Genomic DNA, 16,774 nt, shown 5'->3' on the forward strand with positions numbered 1-16,774 from the left:
GAGACTGGCTCAAACAAACAACATCAAAGCAAAAAGGACCAGCTAGACTGTGGGAGGGGTGGTGGGCTGCTGGCCTGCTTGAAGACACAGCTTTTGAAGTGGAACCTGAAAGACCAGAAACCAAATGAAGCCAACGCTGTGGGGGAGGGGCATGACAGTTATGAGAACGGCGAGTACAGAGGCCAGAGCTAAGTTTGTCATGTTCCACAAGTTCAGGTATTTGTCCCTGCTTGAATGCAGGCACTCAACACTGGGGAAAATGTTTCAACCTTTCCATTACTCAGGCATTCCTCTCAACAATGGTGACTGTAAAATGGACCCCCTTTCTTCATTTGGAAGGGACTTATGTTTGGGGCGGGGCAGGCAGGACCTTAGGGTGAATTCTAGCCTTTCAGTGATTGCGTTATACTTGAGTATAAACCAATGTCCAGAACACATTGGGGTGGGGGGAGTTTCCTGATTTCAGGTAACCAGGCACATGTCTCAGAGTTAGACACGACGAAGGCCAGGAGGAATTAATTAATTGCTCAGGAACACACCTCAAAAAGTCAACTTTTGTACCCAAAATTATACTCAAAGACCATCCCCTTACCTTGCCCAACTCTCAGCAAAAATGTATGCTTTCTCTAGTCTTTCCCTAAAGCTTGTTTGGCCTCTCTTCTCAGAATCAGAAAACAGGGGTCCAGTACCAAAGCCGAAGAAGTCGTGCCTGGAATTGGCCAGCATGGGTTACTGGGGGGCTAGGCTCGAAGCAGACTGATAATATAGTCACTAGTATCCACCAGGTTGGTCACCAGGTTCCGTTCCCACTCAGTCTCTGCAGCACTGTCACCACCACTGCCCAAACTCTGCGAACTGACTGCATCCTCCCCATCCCAGTTTGGTACCAGTTGACTACAGAACCTGACCTGACCCAATCAGAAACACCTTTCAATTTTTATTCATCTCACTTATTGTGAACAATTACACCAGATTCAGGGGGAATTAAGTCTTAATACCTCAGACCCTGCCTATTAGGTGGTTCTCAACGTCCCTAAAGCTGCGACCCTTTAATACAGTTCCTCATGCTGTAGGACTCCTGACCACGACATTATTTTTGTTGCCACTTCATAAGTGCATTTTTGTTACTGTTAGGAATTGCAGTGTAAACATCTGTGTTTTCTGATGATCTCAGGGGACCCCTGTGAAAGGGTCGTTGAACCCCAAAGGGGTCCTTACTTACAGGTGGAGAACCACTGCTCTATATGCAAAGGGAAAACTTTTTAAAATTCAGAGCACTCCGAATTCAGGAAACACACCTGGCCTCGAGAATTTCGGGTTTAAACAGGGCCTCAGCTACCCTTTTTTCAGCTAAGGAAACTATTACTTCTTGGCCTTTTGGCTAAGTTCAAAAGTAGAAAATCGAGTCACTCCCTTCCAAAGCCAGATTCCCTCGGTAGCTCTTTTGCATTAAAAAAAAAAAGAAAGAAAGAAAAAAGAAAAAGTGAAGGGTCTACATATTCTTCCTCCTGGTACCTGAAGTTTCCAGGCACCTTGAAGATAAGGCTGTGTGCGGGACCCGTATCGTCTTCGGCCGCAGGGCAAAGGGGGCTTCCGGGGCGGCCTCCACCTGGCCCGGCCCCCTCCGGCCCCGCCTGCTTTGCTAGGCGCGGTGATTCATTCCCTCCTTTGCCCGGGGGGCCCCCTTCCCGGCCAGACGGCGGGATAGACGGCTGGGTGTGCAGCGACCTCGAACCCGTGAGCCAGAAAGCAGAGCTTTTGCGTCCCAGGGACTCCAGCACACCACCATGGCGGATTCTGAGCGTCTCTCAGCCCCCGGCTGCTGGTTAGCCTGCACCAGCTTCTCGCGCACCAAAAAGGGAATTCTCCTGTTTGCTGAGATTGTGAGTGTTCCCCGGCCGGAGGGTGGGTAGAGGCCGAATGTGCAAGCTGGACCACTGGGTACGGGACTGTGGCGGTTGAGGCAGGCACGTGGTCCAGCTGCTTGGCAGTGGGATGCAGGTGGGTGAGTTTGTGGAGGAGGGTCGAAGCCAGCCAAGATGCAGGGCGTTCGGTGGGGCATGGGCGAAGGGGTGGAGAGCTGGTAGTTCACTGGTGAGGTGAGTTATCTATAACTAATGTTGGGGGCTGTGGGTGTGTGGGTGTGTGTGTGGGTGTAGGCTCATAGTGGTCGGAGAGAAGGGGTCCTGGGGAGTGGGAGCCTCTCGTGGCAGGGCGTGGCCGGCCTGGGCACTAGCTGGCGGGCTGGCAGTGCGCCTATAGGCGGGGCCTGTTGGGGTGGGGTAGAGCTAGTCCCCTCTAGGGTAGGGCGTTCCACACTTCGCCAGTTCTTCCTTGCCCATTTGGGACTGGATGGGAGGTCCTTTGCTCTTTGGATGGTTATAGGGAACCTTGGTTTTTCCATCCCCCTCCAAGTGGGCACCGCCTTTGGGTCACTCATAAAAGAGGTGCGGTTCCTTTAACGGAGCCCTGCCCTTGTAGTGTCAGTCTCCCTCCCCCCCCTTCCCAAAGGGGTTGCCTGGGGAACCGAACGTCCCTCCCCCTCAAGGCATGGACGCTGGCGCCACCAGCGCTCACAAAACACCTGGCAGAGCCACTCCCCTCAGGGAAAGGAGAACTGAAGCACATAATTCGGCATTTTTCTTACTGGTTGACCCTGGGCAAGCCACTTAACCTCTCTGTGACTCACTTTCCTCCTGTGTAAAATAAATGTATCTAGCTCATTAGATTCTCGTGATGATTAAGTGGAATAGACTTGTAAAGCCCTTAGACAATGCTTGGAAGAACACTGAGCGTGGGAGAGGTGTTTCGCAATTATCGGACGTCATTTTCTCACTCCTGGTAGTTATTTGAGAAAAAGTGTTTTTTTTTTTTTAATTTTCTTTCTTCCCCATCCTCCCCTCCTCTCTGGAGCTTGAGTACAACCTAGGGCCTTGCATATGTTATGCAAATGCTCAGCCACTGAGCTACATCTTGGAAAGTAGATTTCCTCCTCCCCCCATGGATATTTAGGTTTGAGAGCCCTCTTTTCTAAATTTTTTTGTTTGCTTTTTTGTTTTTCGAAACAGGGTTTCTCTGGTTAGCCCTGGCTGTCCTGGAACTCACTTTGTAGACCAGGCTGGCCTCGAACTCAGAAATCCGCCTGCCTCTGCCTCCTGAGTGCTGGGATTACAGGCGTGCGCCACCACGCCCGGCTCCCTCTTTTTTAATTTAAACCATTGCTTTTAACCCGTGGCTGATTGAGCTCTGTTGCTCCGCTCTCAGATACTGTGCCTGGTGATTTTGATTTGCTTCAGTGCATCTACAACATCGGCCTACTCCTCCCTGTCGGTGATTGAGATGATCTTTGCTGCTGTCTTATTTGTCTTCTATATGTGTGACCTGCACTCCAAGATATCATTCATCAACTGGCCTTGGACTGTGAGAAAGGGGCCGGCAGTGCCGGGGCTGGGCAGGGCTCGGGATGTTGGAATGGTCTGCAGCTCTGGGTGCTGAGGTCACCTTTTTCTCGGTCCACTTCTCAGGACTTCTTCAGATCCCTCATAGCAACCATCCTGTACCTGATCACCTCCATTGTTGTCCTTGTAGAAGGAAGAGGCAGCTCCAGAGTTGTCGCTGGGGTAAGTAAGGGGCCCAAGAAACAGATGCTGCAAAGCTTTCAGGACTTACAGCAAAGTCTGGCCGCAGCAAGGACCATTTGGTGTAAAAACACTGTCCCTTGTCAGACACAGATCTTGTGAGAGGCAAAGGCAGCCCCTTTGTCAACCTGTTAGGCTACCATGTGCTAGAACTTTGTCTCTAGTTGTAGTAGGAAGCAAGCCCTCTGCATATGGGGCAATGGGGGTGGCTGTCCTGTGCTGAGAGGTATTGGGGAGATGGGGAGGTAGTAAGCATTCAGACTCCTGACCGGTCCCTGAGGTTTCCAGCCTTCCTAGCATGAGACTGGCATCACTAACCTACAAGGCCCCCTCCCTGGAGGTGGGTACAAAGACATGGGGGCTGAGTAGGAATGCCCCCTAATCCAGTCTCTTCACTCCTATCTATCCAGATACTGGGCTTACTTGCTACGTTGCTCTTTGGCTATGATGCATATATCACCTTCCCTCTAAAGCAGCAAAGACATACAGCAGCCCCCACTGGTAAGTGTGTGCGTGTGTATATACGTGTGTGCACATGTGTGTGCATTCACGCTGAGAGCAGAAACAAACAAAAGGGTTGGGCAGTAGTAGCAAACACCTTTAATCCCAGCACCCTGGAGGCAGATCTCTGTGAGTTCAAAGCCAGCTTGGTCAATATAGTAAGTTCCAGGACAGCCAGAGGTACATAGTTAGAACCTGTTTTTTTGTTATTGTTTTTGTTTTTTTTTTGTTTTTTAAAAAAAAAATTAAGGAAAAAAAAAGAAGAAAAAGGAAAAGGACCTTCTAGGGAAAGATATGACTGCCAAGTGTGTCCCTTATTGATTCTTAATGTCTTTTGTGTCATGAAATGTCGTGTGTCAGAATTCCCGTCTGTATAAATGGGCCTCTAGATTCATCGATGCTTTCTTTCTTCCTCCTGCAGACCCCACTGATGGCCCGTGATCGTCTTTCAGCGGTCTCTGCTACCTGTCAATAGCTCCTCCATCAAAAACTTTCCTCCTGTCGGGCGGTGGTGGTGCTCGCCTTTCCTCCAAGCTCTCAGGAGGCAGAGGCAGGTGGATCCCTGTGAGTTTGAGGCCAGGGCTACACAGTGAGATCCTGTCTCTAAAACAATTTTTCCTCCGGTTTCCACAATTCTCTGACCCCATTGAAAGTGCTTATGGTACAAGAGATTGAACCTAGAGCCGTGTGCATACTATGCAAGTATTCTCCACTGAGCTACATCCCTGTAAAAGTGCCTTTATTGGGAGTTTTGTCTTCCAGCCTGCCAATCAACCCATCTGGGTGTGGCCACCTTTATGGATGTGCCTAGATTCCCCTTTGCTCTGCAGTACCAGCAGTGGACATCAGTTCTGCTTGAACCGTATCCCCACATAAGCTACAAAATGAGTGTGACCCACTACAAATAACCTTTTTCTCTGTGTGGGGTGAGCTGTGAAGGGCTAAATAAACAATAAAAATATTGTTAAAGTCTATAATGAATAAGTTAACTTTTTTTGATGAAATGTATGTTAGCATCAGGAGGAGGGAAATTGAGGCAAAACCATTGGATCAAAGAAGCCAGGCCTGTTTCTTTAACAACTATTACATTGCTTCGCTAATACAAACAAGATGGAGTGCAGAAGGGGACCATGACTTAGTTTAGGACAATCATCATTTACACTGACTTTAGAAAGGTAGAATTCCTTCTAAAGTTGCCTTCCTTTAAGCCACGATGCAATTCTTGTCCCGGGTCTGGCGAGGCATCACGGGGTGAGACTCCTGGACAAGTGGCTGGGCTGGGGAGTTAAAGGTTTCGGTTGGGGTGTCCTGAGTGGTCCTGGGCCTGCACAGGTGAGGGGGCAGTGGTATACGTTCCCCCAGGAAGAAGCCATCATCCTCAGAAGACTCTGAACTGGGGCTGGAGGGAGAGCTGGAGCAAGATCCTGAATCTGAACCTGATCCCAAGTCACAGCGATGGTGGCCATGTCTGCCAGGATGGTGGTGGTGATGGTGGCTCCCTCGGCGGCGGTGCCGCTGGCGCCTGCGTCGATGATGGTGGTGGTGGTGGTGGCAGCTGGGGGTTCTGGGTGGGGGACTTCGCGGTCTGCGGCGCTGGGCTGGAGGTGCACTAAGGGTCCGTCGTGGACCTCCTTCAGATACCAGAGGGTCTCGGAAGCTGACACGAGGCGTACTTTGGCGACCAAAGGTGTTATCATCTGGATGCAGGGCAAGATGGCCAGGGGGTTCTGTGGGTGGCTCAGGAGCACTGCGGAGTCCCAGTTCAGGCATAGAATGGCGGTGGGGGGCTCCTCTCAGAAAGTGGGAGGGCTCTTCAGGGCCTGCAGCTGGGAAAAAGGAAAGATGGAAGACACCAGATATGTGCTTGTCCTGGCTGGCCCTTACCGGAGGAAAGACTTGGGAATGACTTCTTCCCTCTACTAGGACTAGGAAGAGGGGCAGGGGTCAGACACTGGATACCCCAAAGTTTGCCTCTTGCTTCAGGCCTTGAGTGGAGAGAAGGATAGGGAGTAAATTAGCATGAGTAGGGAAGGTTTGGCCAGGAAATGGGCAGATGGGTTGGCCAGAAGTGGGTATTATCAAGGGCTGGAGTAGATTTGGGTTGAGATAGAACAAAGGGGAAGCCTGGGTGTAGTGGGTAGAGGGTGACCAGTTGCCTGAAGTGAGGGAATTACTTCAACTCAAGATGGGACGAGTTAAGGTGTGTGTGTAAAGGTTCTGCAGGCACAGGGTGGACTAGGGTCAACAGAAAGGTGGGGTCAGGGCTAGAGACTAGTCCTGAAATAGAGAAAGATGGGCCCAGCTATCTAGAGATAGATGCTACAGGATAAGACTGGGCAGCCCAGGAAAGGCCTAGTGGAGGTGGGGCTCACCAGGCTCTGCCTTGGTACAGGTGCCTTTGCTGGCTGTCTCTGATGTCCCCTCCGTAGCTGAGAAAGAAGCTGTAGAAGTTGTGAGCGGTGCGGTGACGGTGCCGGCGCTCCAGCTGCGTCGGCCGGACCCTGGAGCAGTGGTCTCGGACCCAAGGCTGCAGGCTCGTGAGCAGAAGATCAGGCCTTGGCGTGGCAGGAAAGGGCGGCCCAGAAGAGGTCGACCGCAACGGCTACAGCAGAAGCAGCGATCTGAAGCGTGCCAGTGTTGGCCCTCATAAGCCATCTGGCCCTGGTCCAGGCCTGTGAGGACCAACACACGTGGGGAAACTGAGGGAGCACTCATAGGCTACCCTACCTAAGTGGGCTCTTTCTTAGGAAGAGGTGGGGGATTTGAAGTAGGGGACCCTGACTTTTCTCCTCACTTCCAGAAGGGACCCTTTCTGTGGAGAAAGCAGATAATGTGAGATTTAGCCCTCATCTTCCTTATCTCTTGGCAATGGCACTTTCTCTTTCTTTTCTACCATGAGCATAGCTGGGCACTGAGCTCTAACACGTGGACATTAGGAGCGCCAGTCAGCTTTAGGTAGAAGGCAAATAAATGGAAGACTGGAACTGGAAAGAGGTGTGGCTATTGGGGGTGGGACTTAGGGAGGAGCGGGATTTGGTGGGAAAGAAGCCAGTTTAAGAAGGTAGGATGTCCAAAAAGGTAGGGTGTGCTAGAAGGCAGGACTTCAGGTAGGATGAGGGAGGGAGGAAGGTGGAAAGGAAGAGAATATAGCTCTGTGGTAAAGGCTTCCCTTTAGCGTGCTGGAATCAGACGGTGCTCTGTAGGTGCATTTAGGTGTTGTAGGGGCGGCTGATGTGTCGGTGGAATTTAGAAAGCAGGACATAGGCTGGGGAAGATAGATCAGTGGTAGAAAATCTGTTGGGCATGATAGAAGCTCTGGCCCTGAGTCCCATCTCCAGCACCAAAGGAAAGGAGGGAAGAGGAGAAGGAGCTTTGTTGGGAGGGGAGAGAGAGAGAGAGAGAGAGAGAGAGAGAGAGAGAGAGAGAGAGAGAGAGAGAGGTGAGTGGGGCCATGGCCTAGCTGTTCCTACGCCCCTTTGTCCTGTCCCAGCACGTTCTCACCCACCGATGTGTTCCCCACAGCCGTCACAGTATTCCGCATGGCGGGCCTCATAGCAGGCACAGCAGTGGGGGCGGCTCTGACGCATGACATAGCGCTGCCCTCCTAATGAAGCTTCACACTCGAAACAGCAGAAGTGACCCATGTGCCAGTGTCGCCCCTCCGCCTCCGTACATTCAGGGGAGAAGATGATCTGTAAGGCACAGATCACCGCGGGGCTGTTGGAAGAGCTCGCTTCTGGCTCAGTCCACCCTCCATTCCCACCTCTGGCCAGGGTGGCACAAACCTCATCACACGCTTGGCAGCGAGGGCGCAGACACTCAGCATGGTGGCGCCCACAGTAGACCTTGCCAGCATGATAGAAGTAGATGAGGTCAACCAGCAGCTCCTGGCACGTGGTACACACAAAGCACTGAGGGTGCCAACAGGCACCAAGGCCTGCGCGGCTGGCAAAGACTGCAATATCCCCACCGCCGATCTGCTTGCCACACTGCCAAATGACAGACGCCACCACAGTCACCAAGAGAGTCAGATGGATGGGGTCAGCCAAGCATGTGAGAATGCTTGGCCTCTCCCATGATGAAACTTTGTATATTTTCTTATGACAGGATCTCACACAGCCCAGGCTGGTTCTGAATTTAATACACAGCTATGGCTGGCCTTAAACCCCTGATTTTCCAGCAACCAGCATCTCCTATGGGATAAATCTGAGATAGTTTCCACTCACAAGTCGATCGCACATAAGCGATTTACTCTGCTTGTGGGAAAATCATAAAGACAAGACTTAATCATGGGTGGCCTTACAGGCAAACCTTTTTCTAGGTGACTGGGGCAAATATTAAGCTACACCCAGTGGAGGTGCTGTAGAGATAGTCTCTGCCCCACAGAGGTCTCAGCCAATGGATCTCACCAAATAGTTTTAAAGACAGGCCCCCACCCACCAGGCAAGGCCTTGGGGACAAATCCCATCAACTGTGGAGGGTTCTCCCTCAGGATTCAGACTCTGCCACTATGCATCAGTTTATTAATCTTATTATTTGTTGTTATTAATTTGCATGGCTGGGGGATAGGCTTGTGAGTGAGCTCTTTGTTTTGAAACGTGGTCTTACTATGGGATGCCCTTGAATTTGACAATCCTTCTGCCTCAGCCTCCCAAATTGTTGAGATTACACGTGTGAGCCACAAGGCCCAGCTATGTGGATCAAATCTTAAGAACAAGTTCTGATCACAAGAAGAGCAGAAGAGACAGTCCCTGTTCTATGCCTTCTGCACGGGGGAGAGGAAACTACAGAAGTATCCATCAAGGCCTTAGAGACAAATTAGACCCAATATGGGTATCTAAGGGACACAGCATATTCACCAGAAGACTCTAGAGACACCTCACTGGGTGTTAAGGGGTAGGCCTCAGAGCCTTCACTTGCTGAGACCCCACTATAGCTCACCTCCTCGCAGATGGCCCCAGTAATGGTCACTGGGAAGATTCGAACGGTGGCTCGTCCCAGATTCTCCCGCTTCCTCTGCTGGCTGAAGGCTCGCAACTCTTTCTTCTCCTCCTCTTCCAGGGCTGTGCAGTACTGTGCCTGGGGAGAGAAGGAGTCCTTTGGATTTCATCCACGCTCACAGAGTATACTTCTATGCCATTATCTATAAGATGCCTCCCATTGGTGAGACCCATCCCTCTTCTCTCAAGACTCAGCTACCTTTGGTCAAGGCATGTTCCCCTTTTGGCTCTTGCTTCTCCAGGCCTTTCCTGAGCTGACCCTGCCCATTTCTTGTCAGTTAGCCCTGGATTTGTCCAGGCTGTACCCCACTCCTAGCATGCCCGCCCAGCCTTCTCCCCTCCTCACCTCACTGTCATGTGGGGGTAGCTGGTGCAGTAGCTGCTTTATCCTGTATTTCTCCCCAGGACTGTTGACATAGGGGACCTTGTCCTCTGGAAGGCAACTGAAAAACTGGTAAACCTGGGAGGACGTGAAAGGGTGAGAGAAAACAATTACAGTTAGGGATGAGCTAGGATACAGCGAGGTCATGGGTCCGTGGTTCTATGGGAAAATTAAAGCCATCTGAAGGGCACTTGTCCTGAAGCCAATCTCTTTCTCAAAACTCCTGAATGGTTGAAGGGACCTGCAGGGAAAACTCTGCTCTCTTCTTCCCTTTATAGCAAAACTTCTCAAAAGAGTTGAACATTCCTGTCCAGTCTGCTTCCTTTGCTCCCATTGTATCTTGGCCCAACTCAGGTCACTGGGGATGTCTGCGCTGTAAAAAAATAAAATCATTGTTCTCGTCTTAGTCCTCATTGGTTAGAGCATCCTTAGTCCAGGTCCCTGCTGATTACTCTTGCTTCCTGAAAACAGTTTCTTCCTTGGGCCTCCAGAATACCACAAAGCCCCAGGTTCCTTCCTTCCTTCCTCACTGGCTGTTTGTCTCATTCTTTATTGTTCCTCAACTAGTGGACACCTGAATATGGGATGGTTATAGGGCTGAGTCCTTGGTCCCCTTGCCTCTGTCTATATATACCTTGTTAGAAATTTGCATTCACCTTGGCTATAATGGTGATCTGTTGGCTAAGGTGCCAAAAATGCAGCTCCGAGACCTCTCCCCATGTCCTAGGTAATGTGGTTATGTAACTAGCAGCACCAACTCTTATTCAAACTTGCTCTTTGTTGGCCTTTTAAAAAAATCTCTCCTTCCCTGACCTTTCCTCTTTGAGATGGGGGAATCAATATCTAGTTCTTGCTGGTTTGGCCCTTGCAATTTAGATCAGGCTGGCCTTAGTCTCCTAAGGGCTGGGATTACAGCAGGTATGCACTACTGTGCTTGGTTTACCTAAGCTTCTTTCCTTTTTTTTTTTTTTTTTCTTTTTAGGTTTTTCAAGACAGACAGGGTTTCACTATGTAGTAGACCAGGCTGGCCCCAAACTCACAGAGATCCTGCCTGCCTCTGTTTCCCAAGTGCTGGGATTAAAGGTGTGCACCATTCTCATACTACTTCATTCACCCATTCATCTTTAGGTTGGCCTTGAATGCACAAAGATCTACCTGCCTCACCATCTCAGATGCTTCAGATGCTGGTACTTAAAGCCTGTGCAACTATGCCTGGCTTTCCATTTCTCTCTCTCTCTCTCTCTCTCTCTCTCTCTCTCTCTCTCTCTCTCTCCCTCTCTCTCTCTCCCTCTCCCCCTCTCCTCCCCACCTAGTTAGAGTTTCTATGTGTAGCTCTGGCTATCCTGGTACTCCCTCTGTAGACCAGGCTGGCCTTGAACATTGAAGGATCTGCCTGCCTCTACCTCCCGAGTGCTGGAATTCAAGCCATGTGCCTGGCCTGATTTCTTTTCTTAAAGACTGGAACTTGTTATGTAGTCTAGGCTGTGCTGGGTCACATAGTGAGTTCCTGTCCAATAAAGGGACACAGAGCCCTGTATCCTACCAAAACAACAAAAGACAATGTATCTAGGATTGAGGCTGGGAGGTTTCCCACACTCAGTGGTAGTGCATGTACAAAGGTGCAGTGCCTTAGTCCTAGCATTGTGTAGATTTCCAAAAACAAGCCTCACTCAGCAGTGACCCCAACTATTGACACAGCTTCCTAGTCAGCAGTCCTGATTCCACCCTTGCTACTACAGGCTGTTATAGCAGCCAGATATACTTTTACATAAGAAGACAAGCCATGCCCCTCTTCTCCCAGTCTTCTCGAGCCTCTCCCCTCAGAGTAAAGTTGTCTCCATGACCCTCTCCTTCCGTCCTCTGCCCTTCCCTGCAGGCACTCTCACCCTGCCCACTCTGCTCCTGCCCCACTAGTCTCCTCACATTTCTTCACACAGATGTGCCAAGCACACCGTGCCTCTGTCCCTTGGCATTTCTACTTAGCCTGAACTGTGCCAACTTCAGATCTCTGTAAGGCTCACTTCACCTCCTTCAGGGCGGCTCAGATAGGGCTTGCCTGGGCACTCTATTTATAATCCTGGCCTCCTTCCCTTTCCTCCCTCCGCTTTTGTTTTTTTACTTCCATATCCCTTATGCCACCTGATACACAGTCATGCCTTCCCGAGAGTCCCCACACTCCAGGATTAACTCACCAAAGATAGTTTTTAAAGATCCATATGAACAGAACACCTCTACACACTGACTATTCTTCTGAGACAGGGTTTCTCTGTGTAGCCCTGGCTGTCTTGGAACTTACTCTGTAGATCAGGCTAGCATTGAACTCACAGAGATCCTTTTTGCCTTTGCCTCCCAAGTGCTGGGATTAAAGGTGTGCACCACCACTTCCCAACAGCATGCAAATTTTTTCTTGCCATTATTGTTATTTTTTTAATAGGGTCTTATTATTACTCTTGGCCGGCCTGGCATTCTCTCTATATAACATACAGCCTCAAATTTGTGGTGCTCTTCCTGCTTCAGTCTTCCCAGAGCTGGGATTACAGGCATGTATTACCACACCCAGCTATTTTTTTTTCCTGAACACTATCTTTTTTTTTCTTGACTGTGGGCTTGAGTCCAAGGCCTTGTACATGTTAGGCATGTTCTTTACAACAGAGCCACAAATCCCAGACCAGACATAATACAACTGCCTATCTGACATTTACAGTGTAGCACAGACTATAATCTAGAAAAGATTTAAAGTGTAGAGAAGATGTTTAGGTTATATACAAAAATAATGTGCCATTTTACATGAGGTGTAGGGTATATATAGATATTATGGAGTTTTATAAAAGAGACAAGAATTTTTGGATGTTGGTATTCCTGTGTGGGAATATAAGTGCCAGCACGTGTGTGCATATGTGTGTAATTTGGTGCTGGAGTTAAAACCCAGTGTCAAATGCATGCTAGGGCAAAAGCTCTATGCCTGAACCATACCCTCAGCCTTTGTTTTCTGCTTTCTTTACTGTCTGTCCTCAGTGCCTAGACGTGCCCAACAAGTGGCAAATGCTCAGTACCAATTGAATGCATGCATAATTCGATGGAGACATAGTGAATGACATGCTGAGATAGTCTGGAGTAAAGGATAGAATAGAAATGGGGCTGGAGAGATAGTTCAGTGGCTAAAAGTGCTCTCCTGCTCATCCAGAGAACTGGAACTCAGTTTCCAGTGCACACACATGCCAGCTGACAACCTCTATAACTCCACTTCCACTGGGTCTGATACCCTCTTCTGGTCTCTTCAGGCACCTGTACACACACACACACACACACACCTTTAAAAAAGAATGGGATGAAAAGTGAACAAGACTCAGAGGAACTGGTCCAGTGATCACTCAGAACAGAGAGACACTGGTAGGTGGACCACACTTCAACATTACTCCAGAAATAGGTCTGCACTTAAATGCATATGTGCCTGCATATGTGTGTGCCCATTGGAGAACTAGAGTGGGTAGCCAGCCTTTGGTCACCTGCTCCGGCTTAAGGCCAGGGGGTACCCAGGCATACTCCTCTGAGGCACAGCCTGAGTCGTCATCGGAAATGGAGTGGCGCTGGAAGTCTGAGATGAGCCGGCACATGATGCGTTCTAGGTCCACAGGTACAGTGCGTACAGCATGCTCCTCCCGCGGGCATTTGCAGTGCTGGCAGATCTTTCTGTGAGAGCCAGGATAGGAGTCAATGACTAAGGAGTGGTCCACCCAGATCTCTAGGTACTCATCCAACTGAAGGGCAGGACATGTAGATTAACACCAAAGGACTCAGAGCTGGGACAGAGCTCTGTGCCTGAGGCCAGGGCTGACAGGAGCTGAGGCTAAGAGCCAGGGTCTGACTTTGCCTTGTGACCAGGCCATGGGACACTGGCTGTGCCAGGCTCAGCTTCTCGATGATGACTGGTCTGGAAATAGGGGCCTAGAGGACGGGGGTGGGGTGTGGGGGGGAGGGGGTTGGGCTGTGATTCTGGGTACAGGATGTGAAGGGGTGGGGCTTCAGTTTCAGCTCTGGTGCTTGGGTCAGATCCTTTGGGCAATAGGTCTGGCAGGGGCGGGACTCCGGAGCTGAGACTAGTATCATAAATCAAGGGATTTCCTTAGGCAAACGAGTCTGTGCTCTGTGGGGTAACCACTCCTGAAGAAAGGTCTCTAGGTTATGTGTAGGGGGAGCGGGGATACAATTGGGAGTCTGTGGGACTATGGGCTCTTAGACTTTGGGTAAAAGGCCACTGGGTATGGGGGGAAAGTTCTGAGCCTAAGAAGGGGCTGTGGACGGGGCTAGAAGATCATTCTAGACATGGGACTTAGACTTGAGAGAAGATTCTTTGGGGTTCAGGGCTGTGGAACTCTCCTGGGAACAGGTCTCTTGGGAATGAGTCAGGGGCGGGGCCCTGGAATGAACTTTGAGGCTTCTTTCCCAACTGAGCTCTCTATGGGCGGAGCTCAAGCCTTGGGGCGGATCTCTGACAATGGCTAGGGTCACTTACCTCCAGCCATGCAGCAGGAAGCCTGGGCACTGTTCCCTGCAGGAATTGCAAGGCTGGCCGCGGGCAGGGTCCTCTGCTTCTGGAGGCTGTGGTGGGTGGGAGCAGATGCAAGAAGAAATAAGGTGCGGGAGGAGGGAGGAAGAAGTCAACGCCTGCTACTCCACTCCCAGGCTCACAACCGCAGGCTGGGGCCTGTCTTACAGGGGTGGCAGCGCTGGGCAGGCTGAGACCGTGCATGGAGCGCGGGGGAGGAGGAAGCATTCAAACCAGAGGCAGGGCAGCTGAGACCACTTTCCTGTATTCCCTTTCTAGGGAATTCTTCTGTCTGGGCTGGTCTGTCCCTCTTTAGTTCTCAGACAGGTCTGTCGGAGAGAGAGAGTCCTCTACCTACCAGAGCAGAGACCCTAATCTGGGCATTCCTTCCCAAGTCTCCCTTCAATATCCAGGGCTACAGCAGCACTCCAGTCCCACAGGGCAGGTGTCTGAGAACCTCTCCTTTCCCTGGGATCCCTCATGGACTCTGGGCAATGCCATTCCCTCAGAAGTTCTCCCGCCCCTCCCCCAAATCCTGGCTCCATCTCTCCTACCTGAGGAAATGAGGAGTGTCTTTAGGACCACGGGCCATCCCTGCTCCATTCAGAAAGCCCTAGCCCAAGAAATCTTTCTCTTTACCCGGCATAGTTTAGAACTATTCTTCTTTGGTCCAGATTCCACCTTTTTTGGTTAAAGATCTTTCAAAGCAAGAGAGACACCATCCTATCTAGGAAGTCAGCTTCCAGACTCCGATGGAAACCTGGAATTCTTCTGATCCTAAATCTTAGTTCATTGACTCTTGGTACCCCTGGATGAAGGACCCCCACTTTCACTCTACAGTCCCTCAATGTATGAGGTCCCTTAATCAGAAACTCAGGATGCCCCACTCTTGCTCAACCTCAAATCTCAAGCCCCTATTCTTTTCACCTTTCAGATTAATTCACAGATAAGGGGGGCATCCCCAGATTGCAACAGTGATAAAAGTGTGAGGCGTGTTAGGGGCTTAAGCCACCATATCTACACGTTTCTGCATCCACGATTCTACTTCAGTCCCTGTGCCCCAGTCTGGGAAAACTGGGGAAGGGAGTTCCCATATCCTCCCTTAGGGTGCCTCCCCTCTGTCCCGGTGCCCTGTCCCCTCGTCTGGATCTTAGTTTACCCCTGACCCCCACCACTGTCCTGAGCCCTGCTCACCGCACGCCCAGAGCGGCGCCTCCGGGACCCACGCGCGAACATGGCGCGCTCAGACAGATTCAAGCACGGCTGGTTCAGACGAATGGAGTCGGCTGCCACGGCGCGTCGGGCCTGGCAGCTCTGTTCCGTAAACTTGACTCCGAGGTGGGAGGAGCACGCTTTCCAGGGCCCGCCCCACGGCCTGTGTAGTGTCTCAATCACCCCGGTGTCCCCTATCTAAAGGTGAGTGAGTGCCTTGCTGGAAAGCCCGTTGTTGGCGTTCATCCCAGGGCGAGAGCCTGAGCAGAGTGTCAGAAGGCTGAGCCTTCAGTATCCCTCGGTGCCACATGGCCTTTAGTGTTGGAAAGCCGGAAGCAAACGGGTTTGGATGTGGAGACATGGTGAGAGTGTGACACTAGAGTGCTTGTTTCTAAGAATAGAGTCTTGAAAGCTTTGGGGAACAGGGGTCAAAGCCACCTCTTGGTCCCTTCCCAGGTTCTCTTTTCCCAGGATGAATGTTACAAGGACCATCCCAACTTCATCTTCAGTGGTAGCTGGTGTTCTGTGGCTCTCAACATCCTGCTAGATCTGTTCCATTTTGGTACCAGCATAGTGGGGTATTCCTGTGACAACCTGACCATGTTTTGGGGAGGACTGTGGAAGGACTTTGGAACTTTGAGCTAGAAGATCCATTCCGTGTTAAAAGCTCTGTGGGATGTTGTGTAGGAGGCTGGAAGATAATGTTGAGAACAGTGCAGAAGATGGAGGCCTGGCTTGTGAAATTCCAGAGAAGATTAAAAACTCTTTTCAGGGCCATTGCTGTTTTGATTGTGAAGATTCTGTGGTTTTAGTTAGTTGGGGCTGAAGAATCAGCTGTGATTAACAAGATACCAGAACTATTAAAGAGAACACTTTGAAGCCCGGAGTGGTGGCGCACGCCTTTAATCCCGACACTGAGAAGGCAGAGGCAGGTGGATTTCTGAGTTCAAGGCCAGCCTGTTCTACAAAGTGAGGTCCAGGACAGCCAGGGCTACACAGAGAAACCCTGTCTAAACAAACAAACAAACAAACAAACAAAACAAAACAAAGAGAAAACTTGGCATTACTGGGACTATTGATGCTGGTTAGCTGGAGCTAAGAAATTAGCTGTGATTAAGAAGAGACCAACATCATTGAGGTGAAATCTTCTGGGAAGTGTTCTGAGAGAACAAAGAGGCTGTGTTCCAGAGATAGCCAAGGTTGTACCTTGTGCTGTGGCTGGACTTGGTAATGTGTAAGAGTCACCCAGGTGGCACTGGTTTTGAAGGCATGAAGGGGTCATCCAGAGCAGCTGAGGCTCGGCACTGAGAGAGGCCATGGGGCCATTGGTGAAGGTGCAGCCTCAGTTGCAATTGATGGCCCAGGACTGAAGGGGTCATGCAAAGGAGTTGAGGCTTGGCACCATGAAGAGAGCCTATGAGAGGCTGTTGGTGAAGCCTAGTTACAGCAGAAGACAGTAGTGTTTGGAGATGCCAGTACCATGAGATGACCACCA

The 16,774-nt window shown here is 50.5% G+C and overlaps 2 protein-coding genes across 4 annotated transcripts; one reads left to right on the forward strand and one right to left on the reverse strand.

Moving 5' to 3' along the window:
* The first annotated feature begins 1,610 nt into the window (after positions 1-1,610).
* Positions 1,611-4,847, forward strand: Plp2 (proteolipid protein 2). 2 transcript variants are annotated; one of them, XM_021153965.3, is made up of 5 exons: positions 1,611-1,883; positions 3,265-3,420; positions 3,525-3,620; positions 4,049-4,139; positions 4,561-4,847. In XM_021153965.3, the coding sequence occupies exons 1-5, from the start codon at positions 1,788-1,790 to the stop codon at positions 4,578-4,580; spliced, it is 459 nt and encodes a 152-aa protein (XP_021009624.2). In that variant the 5' UTR covers positions 1,611-1,787; the 3' UTR covers positions 4,581-4,847. The 2 variants fall into 2 exon arrangements, with proteins under 2 accessions (XP_021009624.2, XP_085694426.1); XM_085838300.1 differs by lacking the exon at positions 1,611-1,883 and adding an exon at positions 2,559-2,841.
* Positions 4,848-5,189: 342 nt separating this feature from the next.
* Positions 5,190-15,378, reverse strand: Prickle3 (prickle planar cell polarity protein 3). 2 transcript variants are annotated; one of them, XM_021153242.3, is made up of 9 exons: positions 15,262-15,378; positions 14,035-14,120; positions 13,028-13,211; positions 9,486-9,599; positions 9,081-9,218; positions 7,925-8,128; positions 7,645-7,831; positions 6,512-6,811; positions 5,190-5,965 (listed from the first exon to the last, which is right to left on the reverse strand). In XM_021153242.3, the coding sequence occupies exons 1-9, from the start codon at positions 15,301-15,303 to the stop codon at positions 5,343-5,345; spliced, it is 1,878 nt and encodes a 625-aa protein (XP_021008901.1). In that variant the 5' UTR covers positions 15,304-15,378; the 3' UTR covers positions 5,190-5,342. The 2 variants fall into 2 exon arrangements, with proteins under 2 accessions (XP_021008901.1, XP_085694425.1); XM_085838299.1 differs by lacking the exons at positions 14,035-14,120; positions 15,262-15,378 and having other exon boundaries at positions 9,486-9,894; positions 13,028-13,156.
* Between the last annotated feature and the right edge of the window lie 1,396 nt (positions 15,379-16,774).

Source organism: Mus caroli, unplaced genomic scaffold (genome assembly GCF_978045245.1).
Source record: "Mus caroli unplaced genomic scaffold, Mus_caroli_1 scaffold_5, whole genome shotgun sequence".
Lineage (NCBI taxonomy): Eukaryota > Metazoa > Chordata > Mammalia > Rodentia > Muridae > Mus > Mus caroli.